This window comes from Ictidomys tridecemlineatus, chromosome 4 (assembly GCF_052094955.1).
Source record: "Ictidomys tridecemlineatus isolate mIctTri1 chromosome 4, mIctTri1.hap1, whole genome shotgun sequence".
Taxonomy (NCBI): Eukaryota; Metazoa; Chordata; class Mammalia; order Rodentia; family Sciuridae; genus Ictidomys; species Ictidomys tridecemlineatus.
In genome coordinates, this window is record NC_135480.1 from 129,464,837 (window position 1) to 129,490,380 (window position 25,544).

General features: G+C 42.2%; 1 protein-coding gene across 3 annotated transcripts in view; it reads left to right on the top strand.

The window, feature by feature from the left end:
- Frmd3 (FERM domain containing 3) overlaps positions 1 to 25,544 on the top strand; it is a 245,933-nt gene that overhangs the window by 189,653 nt on the left and 30,736 nt on the right. For all 3 annotated transcript variants that reach the window (XM_005340906.4, XM_005340905.5, XM_078047420.1), the window contains exons 10-13: positions 127 to 215; positions 9,819 to 9,893; positions 10,195 to 10,263; positions 18,579 to 18,703. In XM_005340906.4, the coding sequence (XP_005340963.1) occupies positions 127 to 215; positions 9,819 to 9,893; positions 10,195 to 10,263; positions 18,579 to 18,703 (358 nt within the window). The remainder of the gene's footprint in view (positions 1 to 126; positions 216 to 9,818; positions 9,894 to 10,194; positions 10,264 to 18,578; positions 18,704 to 25,544) is intronic.

The window sequence follows — 25,544 nt, forward strand, 5'->3', positions numbered from 1 at the left end:
ATAGTAATGTAGTTAGTTGTTTCAAATATGTGTGGTAGGAGGCAGGACACAAGTAGGTAAATACCTGGAGAAAAAAACATAAACTGTGTTTAACTTGTCCTTTCTTGTTTTATTATATTTTATTAGAAAAAAGCCATGTTGGCATTCCATACTTCAACACCAGCTGCCTGCAAACATCTTTGGAAGTGCGGGGTGGAGAACCAGGCCTTTTATAAGTAAGTAGCTTTTAGCCACTTAATCATATGTTCTAAAAGCACTCATGGAGCCCTTGATGTTTTGCAAGTGGTTGCATATTCATTTATTTTAATGCAGCTCTTTTTGTTATATTTAGGTGAATTATAAATTTCATGCATTGTTCAGGGTGACTCCTAGCCATTGTTGGCCTGACTGAGTTCTGAGCTCTATGTTTCCCATAGAAAACTGTGTACAGAATCTATTTCTGTTTTGCTGTTCCCCTAGAAGCACAGCCCTTGAGATAGAGTTTAGTGCAAGAAGTTTATTTGGGATGAAGCCAACAGATGTAGCATGGAACTGAGACAGAGAAGTAAATAATATAGGGTGAATTACTGAGCAGATGCCTACTGTGGGCAGCCAGGCTCAGCTCTGCTAGGGAACTATTGGAGACTATATAACAGGCCCCAATGTGCTCCTGCAAACGGGCAAATATGCAGTGCTGTTTATCTACCAATTCCCCATTCATTTTGGTTAAGGGCTTCTCTGGAGGGCAGAATTAATTCTTTCTGGAACTTCTGGCTTATTCTGAGTGTGGGTTGAATGTGCCCTCACAGGATACTTTGGGAAGAGAGTTTGTCTCAGTATGTAGAAATGAGAGGCAAAGGTTAACTGGTAGAATTCCTTCATAATCTCAGAATATGGAAAGTTGGGCTGGACAGGAGGACTTCAAAAACCACCCATAAGACTCTCAGACTTTAAAAGGTTCACATGGAGGAGACCCACCTGCTGACTGGAATAGCAGTGGTAATGGACACAGTCAAGGACCTAATCTTCCCTGACCAGGTCATCCCACCCTGCTGCTCATCCAGGTGACTTTTGCTCAGTTTTCCCCACAATTAGATTCTGCCTTCCTCATTAGACTCATCTCACTGAAAATGCCCTTGAAGTTTTGCAAATGGTTGCATATTCATGTCTTTTAATACAGCTCTTTTTGTTATATTTAAATGCTGTCTCTGAACCTCCTGGGCTGTGGCTGACAGGACCATCAGAAGAATGATGGCTTGGATAATGATTTGTAAATCTGTTTTCAGCCCTAGACTACTTTTCCTTAAGTGAAATGTAGCCAAAGCCCAGTGTGTAGAGGGATAAAAGTAGAGAAACTGGGCTTGTAGATGGGGCCAGAGTTGGATAGGAGATTAAAGATCCTTCACCTGTTGTTCATGGTTCCTTGAACTTGGATGACCAGTTGGATGATATCTTGGAATCTCCCCACAGTGAGGACTGAGAGTCCCACGTTTCACATCTCTCGCACTGGGCAAACCCTACAAGAATAATAATTTGAAAACCCCTAGATGAGACAATCCACAAAATGCTGGGCTTCTAGGAATGTCAGGAAAAGGTGATGAGAATCAGTAGATCTTCCCACAACTATCAATACCTCAAGGTACTCCTGTGCCCCCTGCAGTCTTTGGAGACCGGTAGAAATGGGTTTCTTTTGGCCTCTGAAAGATTAATATGTCAGGGCTGGGCCTGTAGCTCATTGGTAAAGTGCTTGCCTCACAAATGTGAGGCATTGGGTTCAATCCTCAGCACCACATAAAAATAAATAAAGATATTGTGTGTTCATTTACAACTAAATAAATGTTAAAGAAAAAGATCAATATGTCTTGAAATCTCTGCCTTTATGAGAGTTTACAAAGGGAAATGCAGAGGGTTTGATGCTCTTAGTCTTTAATTGGAGGTTGTGTCTCTTTTGGTTTTGTTTTTAAAAAAAATATCTTGAAAGTTAGAATATAATTTGCATGCCATAAAATTCACCCTTTTAAAAGATACAATTAAGTGCTTTTTAGTATAAGACACACTGTTAATCAATCATCACCATTATCTAATTCCTGTACAATTTTATCAACCCCTCCAAAACCCTTGTAATCCAATAGCATTCACTTCACAGCCCTTGACAACCACTGATATACTTTCTGTTTTCATGGATTTACCTATTCTGGACATTCTTGTAAAATGGAATTATAAACAATATGACCTTTTGTGCTTGGCTTCTTTCACTTGGCATATGTTCAAGCTTCATTTATGTTGTAGCATTTGTTAGTACTTTCTTTTTATAGCTGAGTAATATTGTACTACATGAGTATACCACATTTTATTTATCCATTCATCAGTTGATGGGCATTTGGGTTGCTCTCTCTTTTGAGCTGTTATGAAGAATGCTACAATGAATATCCACATATACATTTTTATGTGGTTTTATACCTGGAGTGGAATTGCTGGGCCAGAGGGTAATCCCATATTTATCCATTTGAGGAACTGACAGTTTTTGGAGCCTTAAGATTTTGGAACTACTCGGTTCTTCCTTTGATGGAATGGCTGCTTCCTGTTTAAAAACATTGAGTTAGCTATTTGAATTAATGTTTTATTGTAAATGAAGAAGTTGATAAATGTAGAAATGTAGTCAAGACACATGGCAAAGACAAGATAGATATAGCACTCTTTTATTATATATATAAAATCTCTCTGAGTCTTGAAACTAGGTTCTTCTTTTCTGGGTATTTCCTGAAGACTCCAGGCAGTGAAAATGTATTTACTGGGTCAAATTGATAAGGCATGGTTCCTATCTTTAGGACATTTTAATTTCATGGTAGAGATCAAAAGGGGACTGAAAATAAAATGACAGGGGGACTTCCGAGGAGAGCATGAGTTTTGCTGCTGGGACTTCAAAGGGGTTGAAGATCTCCTCAAGTGGAGGAAGGACATCCTGGCTCAGGTGAGGGACCAAGGCAGGGAAGTAGAAGACGCATTTTAGCAAGATGAGTGGCTACACAAGACTGAGCAGAGGGTAGATGACATAGCATGTGGGGAAATGAAGATCCAGGAGAACTTGGGCCAGATATGGAGGCTCCACCATCATGAAAAAGGGATGTGGTGTAGGTATGGTGCCACTCTTGATGATTCACAGGCATCCTGTGCGAGGGAGGAGTAGAAGCTTTCCTTCAGAGCCTTCTCAGTGAGTCTTACTGGGGGGGACTTTGGCACCATCTTGGAATCATAGTGAAATCATAGGGTCCTATCAAAGAATTCCCTATCAAAGAATAATTTAGAGACATTAATTCATTATTTTCACACATGTTGTTTCATCATGTGTGGAAAAACCAGCTGACAGATGGAATGAAGTAAAGGCAAAGTGGTGTTAAAAAGAGAGGATATAGGGAGGAAAAAAGTGCAGTCCAGGGAATCTGTTTTGTACACTTTGGGGTAGGTGAAGTAGCAGCCAGGCAGCATGGAGGCCAGTCTGACCATTCTGTCACTAACAGGACCAACCAGACAGTCCAAGAAATCCCTTCCAGACATTTGTTGATGCTTCAGAAGACCGGAGAGTTTACCTGTCAGCACACATGACAGACTGTGTGCCACTGACCGAGTCCTTGTATCTTTTTTAGGCCATGCTACCCCGCCTTTCTCATTAGGACTTCTAAAACCTGAGCATTTGCGCTGATCTGAGATTTTCTATAACGTTTTGCTTTTCCTCCATGATCACATAATCTTCCTTGTTCTTAGGAAGAAGGGAAGATATTGCTTGTTCTCCAGCTGTGCGACCTTGGGCAAGGCTCTGAAGTGCTTGCTGCCTTCAGTCTTAATCTGTAGGGGACTGGAACTCAGGTGTGCATTTGCATGCTTTCCTGTGGCAAAGCATAATAAGTGTATGCTTTGAAAGTAAACAGACTTGGGTTTGAATCTTGATCCTGTCACCAGCAGTGTGACCTGGAACAAATCCCTAAAACTGTTGAGCCTTGTATTTACTTTACTTTACTAAATTCAATGGTAATAACCTGCCTTGCACTGTTCGGTGCTGCTAGGCACAAAAACCGTGGATAAATGGCAGGTGCTCCTATGACCATTATTATGGCCCCTCTGAAGTGATGAAAGTATCTGAGCACCAATTGGGTACAGAGCCCAGTCCCCTTGACTCCACAGGGCTCTGGTTCTGTGAACCATCTCAGGGGTGGTGCCTGCTTCCAATGCAACTCCAGCCCTTGTCCAGAAAGACAGAGGTCCTGGCCATGCCTCCAAGTCTGTGTGACTGGACAGCTGGCAGAGCAAGGCCCTAATCTTGTTTCCTGGGTTGGGGCTGGATTTCTCCTTCCATTTTTACTCCACTTGCCATGGGAACAGGGAGTCCTGATGGCTGCTGCCTAGGAATTCCCCAGGGTACTTTAAAGACATGAATGTGCTGCTGGTTGTCAGCTGGCTCAGGGCCACCGATCCAGTTTGAAAATTCTGGCTCTGAGATCTGCTGCCTGGGAACAGAGCCCAGAAGCAGAAACCCTGACTTTCCTGTTTACTCCGGATCCCAGGGATCCCCAGCACAGACTTAGTCACCATTTAAGAGCTTCTTTTATACCATGTGTTGTCTAGGTGCCACCAGCTCCAGGGGGCTGGAGCTCAGTGTTACCAGTTACTGGTTCATTGAAAGGACATCTGATGCTTTAAAGGAGTCAGTAGCTCTCTGGTGTCTTCAGTGCTAGGCACCAAGGCCCAGTGGAAGCACAAATGATACCCCCTGTCCCCATTTAATATGGAATTACGTGCAGGGGATAAAGGCAGTCCCTAATTTCTCATTGGGAATTTGGGGTGCTAGAGGAACAATAATATAAGAAAGGATAAATTGATCCCAGAATAGCTTCCTCCATTGGTACCTCGCCCACTTTATCAAGCACCTGAATCACCAGGAGATCTTGTTAAAATGGAGAATACAGTTTCCAGGTGATGCTATAATACTATAAATGCAGGTCCACAGACTACATATTTAAGTAATAAAGTTTTAACTGGAGGTTCTCACTCATGACTACTCATTAGAACTACCAGGGGGAACTTTTAAAAGACACCAGTGGCTGGATCCTTGGATCCGACCCTACTAGAGTCATAATCTAAGTTTTCACCAAAACTTGTATATAAAATGTTCATAGTAACATTATTCATGATAGGTGAACAAAGTGGAAACAACCCAAATGTTCAAATGACCAAACAAAAGGAACAAACCTCCCTCCCCAGGAAATAAGATCAGGGCTTTCCTGTGCCAGATGAAACCATTAAAACACATAGTGCCAGGTGGTCAGAGCTGGAGACGGGGTCAGAGGAGTGGAGAAAGCAAGAACAAAATGTGGCATATTCACACAATAGAATGTTATTCGGTATTAAAAAGAAATTAAATACAGATACATGGTATAACATGAATGAACCTTGGAAACCTTATGCGAAGTGAAGGAAGCCATTTTACAAATATTATATATTATATGATTCTATTGGTATGAAATGCCAAGAATAGGCAGATGCACGGAGACAGAAAGTAGAAGACTGGTTGCCTAGGGCTAAGGGTGGGAGATGTAAGGAGAGGAAACAAGAATGACTGCCAGTGGTCACAGAGGGGTTCATTTTGATCAAAATGTTTTAGTATTCGACGGTGATGATTAATTTTTGATCCTATTTTCAGGTGTGTGAATTATACTAAAACCCACCAAAGTGTACAATCTAAAAGGGTGAACTTTTTGGTGTATGGATTGTACCTCAATACAGGTGTTATTTTGAACAGTGTGAATCTGGATGAGGGCTCTGGCTTCGGTGGTGATAATGGCATCCCAGATGGTGCTAATGTGTATCTGTAGGTTGAAAACTCTGCTGTAATCTAGGGGTTTTACAAAGAGGATCCCTGGGTCAGTACTAGCACCTCCAGGAACTTGTTTGAAATGCAGACTTCTGGGGTCTTCCTCAGACTTATTCAATCAGAAACTTGTGCTTGGAAAAGGGTGATTCTGATGCTCACTGGAGTTTCAGAGCCTGTCTGGCTCAGCCTGATTTTTAAAATACTAAAATCAGACAGATCTGAGTTTGCAGCCTGGTTCCTCAGCTTTTATCATGTGACCATAGGTAACCTTTCTGGGCCTCAGTCTCCTTAATGTGGTCTGCTTCCTCCTGGGGAAGAGCTATGAGGATAAAACAAATTAATGTGTTTAAGGTGCTTTGGATGGAGCATGGCCCACAATAAGAGCTCAATAATAACAAATGTTGTTATTATTACTCCTAAACCATGGGAAACATTGAAAAAATGGGAAATGTGTTGTTAATTTTAGAGGTGGCCTCTTGGAATATCAACCAGTGTCCTAGCATCCAACACTGACTTCCATCCCCAGCCCCTGGAGTAGCAGGTGCCAGGGGAGAAATTGGAGACCAGGGCCCAGGGAGGTCAGTGGCTTCTGGCTTGAGATTTTGATGGAGAGTTGGGGGTGGAAGTGAGAGAGGGTAGACAGAAAAGAAGGCAGAAAGCTGAAGGAAAGTGAGCTGCTGTTCCAACTGCCACCTCTCCCAGCAGGCCCCTATAGCCTGATTCATTCCACTGCACTGGGTGGTAAGAGGCTCTTCCCCTGGGCTTGCTGGTGATGGTAGAATCTGGTAGACAGAGGGCCTGGAACATGTAGGCTGGAGTTAGGGCTCTTTATTTTCAGTGTTTACAAGGTGGTTCCCTCTGGGGATTTGGGGGATTTGCTTTGGTAGCTTCTTACCCTGCAGAGGTTTAGAGAGGAGTATTATGGAGGAAAAGAGTGAAGGAAGGTGGAAAGGAAGGGAGGAAAACTATCACATGACGACATGGTACCTGCTATGCACTTTCAAATAATTGAATCTCATGTACCCCTCCTCAAGGCACTATGAAGTAGGTACTATGACACCTTCTTCCTTTAGAAATACCTGGAGAAACCGAGACTTAGGAAAGCTACATGATGGGACCAAGGTTCTGGGCTATTGTTCTTTCAGGTGAAATTCATCTCTTGGGTTATCTGAGGGGAGTCTGGGGAGGCAGAGGTTCTCAAATGCAAGTGGGCTAGCTTGGAATCACCTTGGGATATTTGATTAAAACACAAATTCCTCTCCAGACCTACGGAATCACAATCAGGAACGATCAAGCTGGAGAACCTCTGTTTCTAAGACTTGCTCCAAGTGGGGCTTTTGCCCCGTCATGTTTGGGAGTTAGCATATTGGGTTTGTTTAGCTTCTCCACTCACCATTTCACCTTTCTTGTTCCCCTATTCATTCCCCTCTTTTCTGTGGCATTTGTTTTCCAATTCCTGGTGGGTTTATGTTGTTTGAGCTCTTAGATGAAACTCCCATTAAATTCCATTGAAGATATCAACTGAGGCATCCCAGGAGCCTACCCGGACATTTGAGAGGGCAGAGAATTGATGGTGACTCTCTCCAGCAAATTGAATGACACAAATAGTCATCCAGGAGAATCAGCTGCTGGGAAGAAGCCAATGCTTTTTCCTCTCCTCTCATCCTGAGTAGACAGCCGTTGGCTTTCTCTGTGAAATGCATCTTTTAACTTGCTTTTCCTGGGTTGCTCTGAGGGTTTTCTGGAGAGACAGTGCATAGCCACAACCTCCCTACAAGAGGCCATCCTAGGCCTAAGAGGAAGGTCGTGGCCTCCTCACAGGGCCTGGAAAAGACAGAGCTAAGGCTGAATGGGTGTCAAGGTAGCTGCCACCTCTCCCAGCAGGCCCCTATAGGGATAGCTGGGAGATTGACTAGTGTGCTAACTTTAGGGGTCACTTCTGTAAAATGGGCAGTGTTGAGTTTAAATTTCCAAAACCCATTTAAGGCTCTGAATCATTTACTTTTTAGCAGACCACTTTGCCTCAAGATCCTCAGGGTCATAGAATTTAAAAATTTTAAAAATAATGAAGTGGTTTCTTAAAGGCTTTCTCCTTCTGCCACCTCTGAGGGTATGGGAATAACAGCCATGCCAAGAGGAGATGGGGACAGCAACTGTCCTTCCCTTGGGCTTCAATAGAAAAGGTGGGAGTAGAGATGGAGGTGGTGCAGATGGACTTGGAGCAGGTATGTCCTCACAGAAGCCAGAGGACCCAGCTTGGACCATCTAAATGTGTTTTACTGGGCCTTTTTATCCTCTCAGTTGGGTGTGGTCTCGTGTCCTATCAGGACCATCCAAAGTATGGATCTCAGGATAGAGGGGGAGAGAGGAAAGGGCAAGGTTTTTTTGTTGTTGTTTGTTTTTGCAAAAGATTATTACTGTGGTTTTCTATTGTTCTTTGAATAATGTCACAATTCCTTAACAAGGATGACTTAAGGTCTGGTCCTGCAAAATTGGACTCTCTCTCTCTCTTTTTCCATTTATTCATCTGTACATTCATTTTTCTTTCTTCATTAGACAATTGGGGGGGGGAGAGAGGGAGGGAAGAGAGAAGAGAGAGAGAGGAGAAAGAAAAAAAGTGTGTAGTAATAACTTGGGGAAATATACTAGGTCTTCTTAGTTCTGCAAATGCTTAGGCAGAGGGCTTTTGAGCTTTCTGCCCTTCTGCCAGGCACCCACCACCAACCACCACAGTCCCCAGGTTAACACCTTCTAGCCCCCGAATCTCTGCTCTAGTGTCCTTTTCTTTGAACACCTTCCCTGGTCCCCCAGAGCAGATCAGTCCTTCTCCCACATGTTGTCATTGTAACTTTTCCTTTATAGCAAGCCAAACAGCTTGTCATTTACATTTATTTACATGGCTACTAGATTTAAATTCATTTCTCCTCTAGATCTTGTACCCCATGAATGCAGAGAGCATGTGTCTTCCCTGGGCTTAGCTTGGTGCACAGATCAAGCAGGGTCAGTACTCACGAGCCAATGAGTGAAGCTTCAGGAGGCTCACAAGTGGCGACTACTGCCTGCCTAGAAACTTCTAGCCATAGCTCTGGCTTTGTGTGTGTGTTTACTCAGAATCCTATAGAACATATTTGTTTTGTATGTGTTTTAGAGATTTTTTTGTGACTATTGATATTTTAAATCATCCCAAACTCGGGGAGACCTTTTGGATTAATTACATAAGGCTTAAAGGACCTCTGCAGAGGTACCCCCAGCTGTCAGGGCAATTTTAGGGCCCTATGTTCAGCCTCAGGGCAGTCCATGTGCTTGGCTGTTTTTGAGTGTTGTTCTGTTCTTTTTTATGAGTGTGGCTCAGAGGTGCTGAGTCAGTGCTTGTCTGGGCTTCTTGTGCCTCATGTATCTTAGTCATCTGCTGGAGTGGAGTCTTTGAAAGGGCACTAGGTCATGGTGAAACAGAAGCCAGTGACCATGCTTGTGGTGACATGGCCCCTTGTTCCTGCTTGGGCAGTGTGCAGAGTGTTCTTTGTAGCACAGAATGGTCTTTGTTGCCAGAAAGCTGTTTTCTGTTGCAATATTGCAATATTCTGTTGCAGTATTGACACAGTCTTTGTGCCAGAAAGCTGTTGTCTGTTGCAATATTGACACAGAATCTCTTTTGATCATCAATATTGCCTAGTTCGTTTTGTAGGCCATTAGCTATTAAGGGATTATAAAAGCAAACATATGGGCCATGACCAGAGTTCAAAAAGAATGAAGGGAAATGGCATTGGAGGATATCAGTGATGGCATCAGATTTAATACAAGAAAAAGTATTTTTTTTTGTAAAACTTTTCTTTCAGTTCCTATTTGTGCATGCTGAGTCACAATATAAAATGTGTTTCTTGCTGTCAAAATATCTGATTACCACAGTTCTACAGTAATGTCCTACTTGGAATTTTCAATGTCATTACCCACTCTGCCTTGCTTTTTCTTAAAGGTATGCAAAATCCAGTCAGATCAAGACAGTGTCAAGCAGCAAGATATTTTTTAAAGGAAGTAGATTTCGATATAGGTGGGTATCATTGATCCCATTGCAGTTGGTGGGGTTGGAGTGGGGATGGCTATTTACATTTGCATGATTTGCTCAAAAATAAGTCCACTTAGATTTATGCTCTTCCATTCATTTCCACTTCACTGAGCTCTTATGCTCCCAAAAGACCCTTGACCTCCATACTAGGTTCCCTTTGTAGAATAAGAGAAGGAACGAATACTTAGAGTTGTCTCAGACCACTGTGAAATAAAAAAAAAAAAAGTAATATGTGTTCTCTCTTCCTCTGAGCATCTGCACATACCTGTATTTTTGTCTTTCACAGTGGTAAAGTTGCCAAAGAGGTGGTGGAGGCGAGCTCCAAAATCCAGAGGGAGCCTCCAGAGGTACACAGGTGAGTGGGTTGGTCCCCTCTGGTTCAGGTGGCTTCAGGGATGGACAGAGGGATTTAAAAGCTGTTTTTTCCATGGACTGTGAAGGTGTCTCAGTGGTAGAGCACCTGCTTAACACTGAAAGAAAAAAAAAAAGGAAAAGCAAATTCTGATTTTTTTCAAATTCTTGATAATACCCTGTGTGTAATTTAAAAAATTAAATTAATTAATTTTAAACTCTTTCACATCCCTAGAAATCTCCCTTTGACAGATTTGGCTGGGTAGTGGCATGAGTGCAGCTGGATTCCTTTTTGAGTCACTTACTTTGGGAAGAGATGTTAATTAGGTATGGAGTATCATGTGAGCAAGCAGGATGCCTGCTATCTCTTGGCCAAGCTCTGGTGTTCTGTCCTCTTAGAACTGCCTAATTTGCTGTCTCCCTCATCAGTTCCCATTGGCTGGACTCCTTTAGACTATTTCACATGAGGGAAGAGGCTCAGATGAGCCCTTTACTCTCAAGGGCCACCTACAGGAAGGAGGGTCTAGTTGTTATCAGTTTGAGGGTGCACATCTTCATTAAGGTGACTATCTAGGATAATTTTTAAGAATTAAATATTGTTTTGACCAAACTGAACTTTGCACCACCACAATTTACACAACCTATTGAACATGTTCAACCTCAAACATGTTAAATATCTTAAAGCTAAACATTCATATCATGGTGTTTCCCCCCCTTTTAAAGCAAGACCATCGTGAGCCAAATTCCTTACTGAATTCCCCACATGCTGGTTGGCACCTGTCCTTCTTTCTCCATCTATGGAACCCAGAGGTGATTCCTTTATGCCCAGGTTTGCTGAGTCTCTGCCATTTCCAGGGTGCCATGTAAGCTGGGTGCCACTTCTTGTCCCTCAGGGTTGTGGGCAGGAAGAGGCTGCAGTCCCACAGAAATGAGGGTAGGCCAGTCTGGCAAGGGTACCTAAATGGACTTCTCTCCTCTCCCAAAGAGGGGCACAAAACCACAGTCTACAGGAGATCCTATGCAGATGCATACAGATTATAATTGAACCCTGCTTGCAGTGGCCTGGTGGGAAGCTGTCACATGCATCTACAAAACCAGTACTTCGTGCTTTAAGAGGTAGGAGAAAACTGAGGGGCTGGGGAAGGTAGAACAACTTGGCTGGGGGCACCTTATTGTAATACCTGAACATCTGATAGCCCACCCATCAATGAGTTCCTCCCCTGCCCTAAACTGTGATTATTCAGCACAGTGTAGAAAAGAAGCAGCAGCAATGATAAAACACATCATTTCAACTTATCCAGAATTTTTGCCTTGGAAATAACTTCAGACCTCACCTAGTTTTATTGCTTCCGCTCATTGACAGACTTGGACAAGTGAAATGATTTATCCAAGTCATATTTGGTGCTGCAGATGCAGGTCTAAAGTTCCAGTGTCTTGCTCCTGAGATCTGAGCTCTTTTCTCTCTGGTGCTTGCCACCTTTGTTGTCCTCTTAGAAGGTAATAATAGAGGCAGAACTACTTCCAAGGGGCTCTGCTTTGGTTTACTTCTTCCAGCTTGAAGTCTGAGTATTTGATCTTTTAAAAAAATAAATAAATAAACTTGATGCTGGGGAGTTCTTTTGTTGGTAAAACAAACAAACAAACAACAACAACAACAAAAAAAACCCAGGAAACTTTTTGAACACAAACTTTCAGAGAGACATATTCCCCATCATAAAACTTTCCAAGAGTCTCATAGTTACCATCCATGGGAGGTCAATGAGATCAAAAAAGAATATTTTGAAATACTTCTCTTATAAATTGAGGTTTTCATAATTTAAGGAAATCAAGACTTCCTAGCTCAGGGCTTCTCAAGCCTTAACTTGCACAGGATCACCTGGGGATCCTTTTAAAATCAGATTCTGATTCAAAAGGCCAAATGATGTTCAATAGTCTGCATTACTAACAAGCTCCCAGGTGATGGCCATTTGGCTGGTCCATGGACCACACTTTGAGTAGCTGTGCTCTCTGGTGGTATTAGAGTGAAGGGAGCAGCTTGGCCAGAGTGAAAGCTTTTCTTGGAGGGCACTGAACCACCAAAAAGGGGCTGGAAATGAATACAGCCTGAGGCATCAATCAATTCCATTTCTCTTTTCTGGAATCTTTTAAAATCCCTCAAGATTTTAAACAAGGACTCACAGGCTTTTGAGGCCTGATTTTCATGCTCTTTCTTTGTCTTCTACCACCCTCTTTCATCTGTATGTGAAAGACTACTAAGTTCATATCCTCAGGAAGCCTCTCTTGTCCTTGGTTCTTTGTCAGCATCCCTTAAATCTCTGACAGTACTGGGAAGAATTTGGTTAATGTAATGGTTTTAAACAAAGCAAGCTCTGGGAGGCCAAAGCTCTGTCCCTCTTTGTCCTCTCCATATTCTCCATTTCTTAACCCAGTGCTTGGTGTATAGTAGAATGCAGTACTTGTTTGTTGAATGAATTCATGAACTGCGAGGGTAACAGTAGCACCTCTGTTATTTTCTTTCGTGGATGAACTGTATTCTCAGCCCCATTATTTTTAATTTTAGATCTGAAGTCTGTCCAAGATGCTGCACTGTCAAACTTCACCTCTCCAGAGGCAGCATTGTGGTCAGAGCAGTGATGATATGTGATACTTTCCTGTTGGCAAATTCTCTTTCCCAGCAAGTAGCCAGCTGCATGGTAGAAAATTGTTTGTCTTAGACAATTATTTTATTTTCAAATTATTTCAGCTTCTTTGTTATGGCTGTCAAATAATGAGCTCTCCTCTGATGGTGGGCATCCAGAGATGACTGTTAGTATAGAATGGTGATGATAAGTCTTTAATTAAGCATCTTTCCTCACCCCTGAGATTCCACTCGTCAAACAATGACAGGTTCATGGACTCCTAATTCTGAGGTGTGTGTAGAGAAAGACAGAAACAGACTGAGAATAATGTCTTGGAATTTTTCTTGTTCTTCAAAAAAAGGAGCTGAAGTTAACTCTGATGTTAGGTCACTGATCATTTATTGATGAGAAGATCCACAAGCAAAACTCTCCTGGGTTGGTTACTGGGTAGAATCACTCTCCCGATCTGACACAGGCTGAAGCTCACTGAGCACAGGGCTGACTGTGCCAGTCACCTGGGCATGACAGCCACCACCAGGCTTCTCACAGGCAGCATTTATATCTGAATCAAGCACATTAGTCTTGGCTGTATTGCTTCCCAGCTTATAGCCTTGGATAAGTCACTCAGCTTCCCAAATCATCAGTTTGCCCAGGTATAAAATGAGATTTATATATTGCTTTTCCTAGATTTTGTTGGGAGGATTATAAATCAAGTATTTTGAAGTTATAAAACCACACAATTGTATGTTTTGATAGTGTTATCATCTCTTATCCAAAAATGGGAAGGTAGGATCTGAAAGATACATTTGCATTAGTATTCCTGTGGATGAAGTTTTTGGAGGCTTGCTAGCAAGGCCAGCATTCCAAGAAGTGGTGAAAGAACTTCTGCAGCTTCATTCTACCTCTCTATTTTATGCCACCATTTTTGGGTCCTGAGTTTATCCATGTAAGTGTTACATAACCCTGGTTTCCTTATCTGTAAACATGGTATTTTTTCATGCCTATCTTAAAAGCATATTTGAGAAAAACCAGGAGGTAAGTTTAATACAAACCATGTTTTCCAGCATTAGAATCAACTTGCAGTTCCCAAAGGAAACCTTTCAACTTTAATAGCGTTCTTTGTGGCAGTCTTCTAGGAGACTTTTTTACACCTGAGTGGGCTACAAAGTGGGTCAGGCCTTTTTCATAGCCAGCTGATGAACGGGTGGATTCTGAGAATGGAGTTACCTGACCTGTGTCTTGGCCTGGCCTGGGAAGACCCAGTCATAGAACCAGTTACCTCATGACAAGGCTTGGTGTTTTAGTCAGCTTTACACCACTATGACCAAGTGACCCAGCAAGAACAGCTTAGAGGAGGAAAAGTTCACTTTGGCTCATGGTTTCTTAGGTTCTGACCCTGGGCTGCTGACTCCACAGCTCTGGGCCGGAGGTGAGGCGAAGGGTGCCATGGAGGAAAGCAGCTTTGGACATGGCAACCAGGAAGAGGGACAGCTCTGTTCACCAGGGACAAAAAAATATAAACCGCAAAGTCATGCTCCCAGTGACCCACTTCCTCCAGTCCACTCCATCTGCCTATAGTTACCACCCAGTCAATCCGTTCAAGTAGATTAATCCACTCATCAGGTTCCAGCTCTCATAGTCTCATCATCTCACCTCTGAACATTCTTTCATTGTCTCACACATGAGATTTTGGGGGTTATCTCATCTCTAAAATGTAACACTGGGTGTCTCCAAGGATTCATGTTATAGAGCTGTGGTTCTGGTGCACTGGTGTTGAGAGGTGGGACGTTAAGCAGTGGGGCCTTGTTTGGATCATGGAGGCCCTGTGTCTTAGTTAAGTTATATAACCTCATCATCATCTGTAAATATGGTATTTACCTTACCTATTTTACAAGTATACCGAGAAAGAAAATGATGAGATCAAGTGTATACAAATCACTTTCTTAGCTTAAAAAAAAAGGGCCATTCAGATTCTGGTATTATATTATCATAGAACAACTGTGCTCTTGAGCTCTCACAATAAAGAAGCCTTGACACCTTTAAAAGTCTTCAAAGAAGATTAGAGTTAATGCTGCCACAAGCCAAGGAATATCTAAGGCTCCCAGAAGTTGGAAGAGGCAAGGAATGATCCTCTCTTATAGGCTTTAGAGGGAATACAGTTCTGGAAATTCTTGGATTTTCTATTTCCAAACTCCAGAATTTTGAGCAAATAAACCTAATGTTTTAACACACACACACACACACACACACACACACACACACACATACACACACAAATCTGCAAAGGGAAAATGAGGTGAAAAAAGGAAATTTTAGACTAAAGGAGGTGGGTAGGTATACTAGTGCATTTGAGCTGCTGTAACAAAATATCATAGGCTGGGTGGTTTATAAAGAAGAAAAAATATTTCTCTATTTTTTTATAATTTATTTCTCTCTATATTTCTCTATAACAAAATACCATTGACTGGGAAGCCTATGATCAAGGCACTGGCAAAATAGATGTCTTGTGAGGGTCTGTTTTCTCACAGATGGTGCCTTCTTGCTGTGTCCTCACATGGTAGAAGGCAAAAATAAGCTCCCTCAGAATTCTTTTAAGGCCCTACCTCTTGGTACCATCACATTGGAGGTTATTTCAACAAATGAATTTTAAGGGGACATAAGCATTCAGACCATAGCAGTGGGGAAAGGTAGGAAACTTGGATTTGTTTCCTCATTTTGCTTGCTCTGTCCCCCAACCTGTCATAATATCATGGTTTGAAGCCCTGGATTATTTGTGCTCCAGGGAAATCCCTAGTCATAGCCACCTTTGTGTTTATCTGAGTCTAAATAATGTTCCTGTCTGTATTCTGTTACTGGAGAGTCTCAGGGTTGTAATTCCCTACAAGTACCATCTGGTCAACCCTGGGCAGATCTCTAAGCCCTTGTAGTAGCTATGGGCCTTACTATAGTGGAGCGCCTGGGGCCTGTGAGTGTAGGGGCTGAGCCAGCATCTTCCTGACCATCCAATGTTAAGGATGACCCACGTCTTGAAGGTAAATCTGTCCCCAAACCAGCCATTTGCTGGACATTGCAATATTGGTTGAGGCAGGAGGATGCTTGCAGTTTTCAGCCAGAGAATGTTGGGAGGACTGATGGGCAGTTAAAGACTCTTCATAAAGACTTGCTAAGGACCCATCATTGTAGCATAAACAGTGATTTTTTCGGAGATAAGAAGAGTTGCCAGCTTAAGTGGTTGGCATGGTCAGTCACGGGGCAGAACAAATCAGGGTTGTTTTGTGCAAGAAATTAATATATGAGTGTTAGGGTTTAGATGTGAGGTGTCCCCCAAAAGCTCATGTGTGAAACAATGCAAGAAAGTTTAGAGATGAAATGATTGGGTTGTAAGAGGTTTAACCTAATTAATGAATTAATCCCCAATAAGGATTAATTGAATGGTAACAGAAAGCAGGCTGGATGTGGCTAAAGGAGATATGTCTCTGAGGATTTTGCCTTTAGGGGATTTATTTTGTCCATGAGGGGGGTGTTTTCTTGCTCTCTCTGCTTCCTGAGGCTATGTTCCCAGCTGCCTTCCTCCTCTATACCCTTCCCCTTGATGTTCTGCCTCATCTCAGGAGGTATGGAGTTGGCCATCTGTGAACTGAGATCTCTGAAACCATGAGCCCCAGAATAAGTTTTCCTTTTTAAAATTGTTCTTGTCAGGTCTTTTTGTCGTAGCAGCCAAAAAGCTGATTAAAACAATGGACATCTCAGAAGTCAGAAAGCTAGAAAATCCATGCAAAGCATAGCAATGTGTTGCACTAGGATAGACAGAATCACAGTCATTAATGACCACAGGGACAGAAGAAATTCCATGAAAACTCAAAAACTGAGAACCATTGACAATAAAGAAGTAATCTCCCTCCTCCCTTCCTTTCCTTCTTCCTTATTTCCTTCCTCTCTTATCTTGCTCCCTCCCTCTTTTTTCCCTCTCTTTCTTCTCTTTGTAAGAATTTCTCTCTCCCTATTTTTTTTCCTTGTAAATTCTACCATACTCACTAGGACTTGCCTCAGGCATCAGTTCACCTGCAAGGTCCTCCCTGGCTCTCCCCTTACTCACCAGGATCTGGTGCCCCTCCTTAGTACTCCACTGGGACCCTGGGTCATCAGCCTCCTTCATGAGATGTGTGTTTTTCCAATGGTGTCTATAGCACATCAATGACTCATGAAGTGAAATAATGGTCAAGGCCAGCATTTCAAATAAAATAAATTTTTTTTTTAAAAAGCAAATCACACATAGTTGTGGGTAAACACTCATAAAACACTTATTTTCCTTGTGGGCCTTCCTGCATTTCATAATGCAGTTCTCAGAGAAGAAAGTTTGAAAATCCTGGTTCTGGACAGTGAGTTGCTTAAGGCGGCAGGGGAGCTATACCCCTGCCAGTACAAGGCAGACCTTCATACCCGTTACTATATTGTAAGTGGCTGAGGAATGAGGTAAGCAAAGGACTCCGTGATTAAGCAAGTCCCTATAAATTTCTTCCAGTTAGTTCCATCTGTTAATTCAAGATGCTAAAAGACATCCTGTTCCTCCCCTCTTCATCCCAGGTCTAGCTCAGGCTAGAAGGCAGTCCCTCCACCAGGCCTAGGAGAACCTATGCCAGTCTGAAATGACAACATGCCAAACCAGTATTACACTTGGTTTACTTTGGCTTTAAACCTGAGCACCCTTAACATAATGACAAACAAGACACCTTAGGGCAGACAGAGATGGCCAGGTCAGCCCTCTCTGCCCTTATGGTGCTTATTGAGGCAGGGAATGCTCAGTACACCAATGACTGCACAGAGACAGAGGTGACATGCAGATAGCTGTGAAAGAACAGAGAGCAGTATGAGAAAGTGATAGAGGGAGGGAGGGAGAGAGTGAGTCTTTGTCTCTGTTGTCAGGAGCCATCCAGGAAGGCTTCAAAGGGCAGGAGACATTTGACAACATCTTAGAAGGAATTGTTGGTTTTGGTTTTGACAGGAAACAGGGGAGGGGAAGGGTGCCAGTCATTCACCTGTAGGTCCCCACCTCCTTGTCTGGCAGGACAGACAGCTGGTCTCCTTGCAGTAGGCAGTGCAAACAGGCTCCCCAGCTGTCAGGCAATAGTTTTGATGGACACCTAAACAGTTTCCTTGCCATCTGCTGTTGCCATAGCCACTGGTGTGAATGTTCCTTCCCAAAGGAGGAACAGACCTGGATTTCATAGCTGGCTGGTGAGAAGGGTGAATGGGAATATTAATCACTGGACATCCAGCTACAGAAAGATAGCTTGTAGCTGTAGCACATCTGTGCCATCCATCTGGCAGGGTCTTTTGGTGCTTGTTCTATTCCTCTGAGCCACACCCTTCATTCACCTTTCTGCATATCTAGTTCAGTGATAGCTGACACCTGTGTTTCCTGTATCTTCTTAAAATGTTCACATCTTCATCTGACATTCCCAGGACTGATGGCATCTGGGGAACTACATTTTCTTTTACTGGGTTGCATTGGAACACATAGATGTTTGTCAGGATCTTAAGGGCAAGAAGGGTGGTGGGTCTTGAGTTTTATGTCACCTTTATTTCTAGCTTAATCCATTGTGTGTGTCTAGAGGCACTTCTCAGCTTGGGTAGCCCTGAGAGAGAAGGGGTCAGCACTCACAAAGGACATCAACTCGGTTTGGCTTTTGTCTGTTCTCAGAGTCAGCATTACTCAGAGTCGCAGCTCCCACTCCTTGAACAAACAGCTCATCATTAACATGGAGCCCCTGCAGCCCCTTCTTCCTTCTCCCATTGAGCAGGAAGAGGAACTTCCCCTGGGTGAAGGTAAGTCAGCCACTTCATTCTAGAAATCTGCTTTGGAAGAATGAAGAAGCACCAATTTTATGTATGCTGGAAAAATGGGTTGAGTCAGGGGCCTCAGTGAGCCATACACTATGTTTTAGTAAATACATTCTTTTTCAGTCAGAAGTCTGTGTGATATTGGGAGTTCTATCCATTTTTCTTGGAAGTTTTACTGGTACAAGTATTTCTAAGATTGCATGGGAAAACAGTAATGGTGTTGGACCTAAACTGTACAATGTGGTACCCACTAGCCATGGAGGCTATTTAAAATCAAGTTTAAATCCATTAAAGTTAAAATTCCAATTCCTCAATCACACTACCAGATTTTCAGTTCCTAGTGGCCACATGTGGTTGATGGCTGCCATACTGGAATCTGAGGCTGAGAACATTTCCATTATTGTAGAAAGTCCTCTGGAAAGGTGATGTTTTCTACTCCATCACAGTTCAGTTGGTGGTTATAAAGAATTCTCCACAAGTATCTCTGTGCTGCTCATCCTCTTTTTGCCTCAGTATTTTCCTAGTCTCTTTTCCACAAGCACCTTGTCTAATAGTTTTGATACAGACTAAATATGTGGTACCTACTTTAACCCCCAAACCATTATATTTTTTAAGATGATAATATGTGTGCTGATAGACTCATTCTCTTCCCTTTCCTCCTGACCCTTCTATTGCTCCTCTTTTTCTTCCTTCTCCTTCATGAGAGAAAGGGAAAAATCTCACTGTACATGGTAAGGCAAATCTTAGACACATGGTAAGGCAAATCTCAGATTCTTACTAACCTCAAAGTAAACCAAAAACGAATGCACACAAAATAAGGTTTTCTGAATACAAATATAGTACGTTTTCCCTTAACTTTAATACAGTATTTTTTTGTTTTATCATTAAAAATGTAGATACTTGGAAATGTAAGAGGGCAGGACTCCTTGTCCCTGAAATATCACCTTTACCCCAGTCTCAAATCAAGAATTCCTTCCACAAAAGCTTTTTGAGTTCTTAGTAAGAGTTTGCCTTGGAAAACAAATACACTTGAGAGAGGCAGAAGTAACCAACTCACACTGAAATGTGAAGAATTTTACTAAATATTTTTCTGAGAGAATGCTTTGATGGTTAGAAGGGGAACTGAGGAACTAGATACCAAAAATACCATGGTAGAGAGAAAGCGTGAAACATATGGAGAATGGGATCTCAGAAGATGCCTTCTGTATCCAGCTGGGCCACAAGATATGGTGATTATGAGAACAGGCTGGCTATAATGGCCTTTTAAATCTGTCCTTCCAACTAATACTGTAAGTTCCACAGTAAAATACTTTTCTTAACCATGAGTCTCTGGATCCATGTTGCTTTTTTCTCTCTCTTTCTCTTTGTGTATGTGTGTTTTGCAAATGAAAGAAAATGTTTTGTGTTTTTCACTTCTGGTTACTGATGATTTTATGGGCTTCATCCCATATTCCTGAAATATTGCTTTGAGGGAAAAATCACTTTTTCTTAAGGTTTATGATTATTTCAAGGTAGAATGAGAGAGGACATGACTAATGCAGTAAATAATGGGAGAAAGAATAGCATATGCATGACATTGTGACTCCACATTATCTGCAAAAATGGAGAATAGCCAGGTGTGGTGGCACACACCTCTAATCCCAGCAGTGGGGAGGCTGAGACAGGAGGATTGTGAGTTCAAAGCCAGCCTTAGCAATTTAGTGAGGCCCTGAGCAAGTCAGTGAGACCCTGTCTCTGAATAAAATCTAAAAATGGGCTGAGGATGTGGCTCAGTGGTTGAGCACCCCTGAGTTCAATCCCCAGTAACGAGAGAGAGAGAGAGAGAGAGAGAGAGTGAGAGAGAGAGAGAGAGAGAGAGAGAGAGAGAGAGAGAGAAAGAGAGAAAATAAGTAGAAATAAAAGTTGTTACACCAGACAGGTTGAATGGTTGGCAAGGGGAATACAAAACTATAGGCCATTTCTGAAGTTCTCCTAGGACATGAAGAGGAGGCTGGGTAAGCTTTAATCTGAACCTGTCACCCCATTCCATTAGAAGCTTCCATTTGGCTCCATTTTCTATAGAGATATTTTAATGCTAAATACTAGCCTTTTCTTTCACATAACAAAAGGATGCACGGAAGACAAACAATTATAGGTAAGTGCAATACAAATGTAAAATTTCATCATATGGAGTAGGAATCCATTAACTGTCTTTTCAATTTTCCCTGTTTGAAAGATTCATCTTAATATTTTTTACCAGCTGTGAAGCCAAATTGATGTCTCTCTCTTAGAAGTTCATAAGAGCTTCTGTCAATATCTAGTAAAATTTTTTCCTCCAGGAGGTTTGTCCCCTTAAAGGACATCTTCATGGATTTTGAAGCTCAGATAAAAACCTTCTAGAATGGTAGAATAAATTTAAAAGGAAGACAAGTAGAAACAAAAATATTGTTAATTATTCAAACAGTGAAATGATCCTCCCAGTGTAGAGTAAGAGCAGAGTCATCCTAGTTACCACGAATTTCAAAGCAGGATTCCTAGAGTACATGAAGATTTGTGTTCTCAATACCATTCTGTTGTGACTACCAGTCGAAAGTCTATTCCATACATGTCTGTTGTCTTTATCAGGCAATGGTATTCAGACAATCCTCAAGATGAATACTGGTTTTACAGGTTTATGTCTTCCTGATATGTAAAGAGAAGAGAGGCAGAGAATACAGCTCTAAACTGAAATGGTCTTCCACCTTTGTGGATGAGTCCCGTTTCTGGCTGTTTGTGCACGAACAGTATGATGAATTCTGTTTCATCCTTCCATTCTGCTATTTCAGGATGTTTTTATGTGTGAGCAAGAAGAAAGTTTAAAAAGGGTAGAAATTCATTCATTCCTTAATACAGCTATAACAAATGCCACTCACATAACCGGTCAACCACATTTACCTGGGCACATTGCTATGAACTATGCAGATGAAGATGTTCCTTCTTCCCTGGAGTCTCACAGCAGGTTGGGGAGAAGACAGTGGATCACAGAGGTGCTGAGTAAGTCAGGCCTCTGCTGACTGAACTGTGTGCTCACTTTTCTGCCTGCTTCTAGGATCTCAGTGCTTCAAGCTGTTGGGAGAGTGACTTGTCCCTTAGTCACCATGGAGTGTCTGTCGTAAAATCAGTGAGCAGTGGAATGAACAAGACAAGATTGATAGAAAGACAGAGATGTGAGTGGTCTGCTCCAGCTGCAGCAATGCATGTGTGGTTGGAGGAAAGAGTACACAGGAAAATGCTGAGGGTGAGGTAGAAAGCTAGGAAAGGGCCAGATCAGAATGGGTCTTCTATGACTTGCTGAAGTATTTAGACTTTATTTAACCTGAGAGCAACTGGGAAGCATTGAAGGGTTTCAAGTATGGAGATGATGTCACTGGAATTGTTTTTTGTGTCTCTCTGGTGGTATGTGAAAAATGGATTCAGGCGAATTTGGTGGTATGTGGAGAACAGATTCAGGCGAATATGATTGGAGCTGAATTTTTAACTTCAGTATTATTGACCCCTTGAACTGACATTTCTTTGTTGGCACACTGTGTGTTGTAGGGTGTTTAGCAGCATCCCTAGCTTCTACCTAGTAGATGCCTATAGCACCCCGCAAGCCTTAACAATCTGAAATATCTCCATATATTTAGCCAGATGTTCCCTGGGGAGCAAAATGGCTTTTTTGCTAACAACCATTGAGTTGGAGGCATAGAGACCACCCAGGGACAACTGAAACAACCCAAAAAATAAATAGACAAAGTCTGAAGGGCTGAAAGAGTGAGCCTAGGAGGAGGAAATGGATTCAATACTTGTTGGCAGGACCATCATCAAGACAGACCACTAACAACATAGCAGGAATGTGGCCCATGGGCTTCTACCATCCAGTCCTGTCTTTGACTTGAAGATATTGAGTGAAAAAACTATGACTTATTTATTTCAAATATGAAACAAATGAAATATGGGAAGGTTTAAATGGCATGTCAACATCACCCAAGAAATCAATGGCAAAAAAAATGGCTAGGTGTTGGAATGACCAAGAGAGTGGCTATTGTTTTTCTGAGCATTAAATACAGAGTGTCGGAGCCTTGGATATCCCTGCTTACTTTTGATGTCGCCTTCCCCATCTCTGTGTGATGGCTCAGATTCTGGTTTGGAGGAGTTTCAAATCATATGCATTTTAGAACTGGATTCATAAACAGGTCAAGATTGGCAGCCCAGTTGCTATTAAAAGAGTTGTCTAATTAGGAATTTTTTTAAAAAATCAAAATTGTAGAAGTAGAATGGTCTTAACCCTGACCCTTGGAAGCCATATCTCTCTTAGGTCATGGGAAGGTTCTGGTGCCTTGTTTCATAAGGTGCCCTTGGTGGCAGAATTCTTGCTGATGCCATGGCTCTCTGAGGTCATGGCCACCGATTTGTCAGACAAGTTCTTTTCATTCATCCCAGAACTTCAAGTTTCTCAAAGACAGCTGGGCAGAGTATTAATGCCCAGACTAACCCAGCAGTATTCTGGAAACACATGTGACCCCATCCACCCAAAGGACAGCTGGAGGATTAGCTCTGAAGTGGGCTGTGTGTGTGTAGAGGAAAAATAAAATCGGTTCCTAGGCACCACTCTGCAACAGGAATGTTTTCGTGCTCACCCAAAAGTTGCTTGGCTACGGGATCCAAGGGAATTTCTGTAGTGGAAAATTTTAGATGAGAATGGCAAGACATTTGAAAACTGAAAGTGCCACTTTAGAGCTTTTCAGTATTTCAAATGAAGAAAATATTGAGAGTGGGAATTGTTCTGGTAGAAAATGTCACTTTAAGGAGTCATTAATTTGAATAAATTCACATGCAAAGTGGAGCAGGTTTTCCAACAGTATATATAGCAATATGCTCATGTTTTATTGGTGGAGTGTTTCTCTCATTATGGAAGAAATTTGGATTTTAGTAGAGAAGAGGGATGAAATTAATCACATGAGACTTGGTAACTGGAAATTACTGACACACAATGAAGATCCTTCTTGTCTGCCATCGCAGTGGTGTGGGCTGGTATAATTAAACATGGCAGAAAAGCCATGTTTTTCCCCCTGGGTGGGTAAAACAAAATGAGTTGAAAATATTTGAAACCCTACTTCTGGGCAAGTGAAAGCACAGTAGAGACCCCAGAAGTTCCATGATGGGAGGATCTTGAGAGTGCAATGCTGTTGGGTTAAGTGGAGGTTTGATGCTGCATTTCCATGTGCCTGAGAAAGTGCTCATGTCAAAGCATAGATGGAATTAAAGTAAAACTGACTTCCAAAGCTACACTTTAGCACTGTCTCTGTAAATATTTGTGTGTGTGTGTGTGTGTGTGTGTGTGTTTGTGCACAGTGTTTGTGCATATTGAGTATGCATGTATGCTTGTGTCCTGGATGAAACAGGGTATGCATATGTGAAAGGGAGAAGACAGAGGTCTTTAAAGGTTGCTTACAGTGTACATCCCTAACCAAAGGTGGCTTAATATGGCATCATTGAAACTCTAGAAAGACTGAATGTGAACATGTGAAGGCATTTGAGCTTGTAAGGTGCTATCTTGATCCCTCAAGTATGCTGTACTCTTGATCCCACCTGCCTCCCTCCCCAGCACACAGCAGGAATATGGAACACACAGCACACAGCAGTGGGTCTACTGCAGGCTTCTCAACCTCCTAACAGGCAGAGCCTTTCGTACCCTGCACAGTTGCTCCCATCCCATCACTGAAGTCTCTGACAGCCCCTTGCTGTGGTTCCGCCATGGTGAGTTCCTTTCCTTTTTGTCCGCCCACTGTGGTGTCCTCCCTGCCTATCCAATATGAACCTTCTCCTCCCTCTGCTTTCTCTTCCTGGTGTTCCATGGCTATGGTCAAACAGATTTACCCTGTTCTTACCTTTCCAGTATCCCCTCCCTCCACCATTCTCACCTGTTAAGCCAATTCTTCCCTTTGTGGGGACACACATGTTAATAATGATGCACTAGTCTTTTAAAAATGTCTCTTCTATGTGTCTCACGGAACAATAGTAATTGCTTATAAACCCCATGGAACCTCCTTTCTCCTCATAGTTACTGTTACCTGGGGATGGCAGACACATCAGCATCAGTTTCAATTGTACTTGTCCCTGCTGCAGAGTTTTGGGATTTTTATTTGCTTTATTTTCTCATTATGGAACCACTATGTCACCTTCCAAAAACTCCAAAAATTACTAAAAAGCATTGATGAGCAGAAGAAAGTCACCTCCTAGATTATCACTCTCCTAGAGGCAACCAATAACACTTTAGCAATTTCCTTCCCCATGTATTTTAATGTGACTGTGATCATCCTGTGTATATCCCACTGTTTGCTTAATGTTACAGATACTAGAGCATGTGCATGTTTCATAAATTGAACTACAGGTCAAATAAGGAATTTTGGAACATGTTAAATACAAATACAGACAAACAGATTAATATCCCAAATTAGGAGAAACTCACAGAAAACACGGTTTTACAGATCAATTTAACACTGCAGGTGCTTGGGCTATCCTTAAGTTTCCCATTTAAAGGCAGCTGCAGTGTCCCACTGCTGACAGGCGCGTGGCAGTTGAACTCACCTCTGCAGGAGCTAGGAGGCCTCCACAAAACTAAGGACAGCCTCTGCTTTCATTTATAATTGCAGTATCAGAATCAAAACTTCAAAGTCATCATCACACCTATTGAATCCCCAAAGAAAACACCGTGGTTTGGTGGGTAGCTCCTCTAGCGTAAGAGATGCCAAGTGCATCAGAGGAAAAGATAAAGGCCTGAGCCAACTCTGCAGACTCACATTTGTAGTCACTTCAAAAGCTTTTC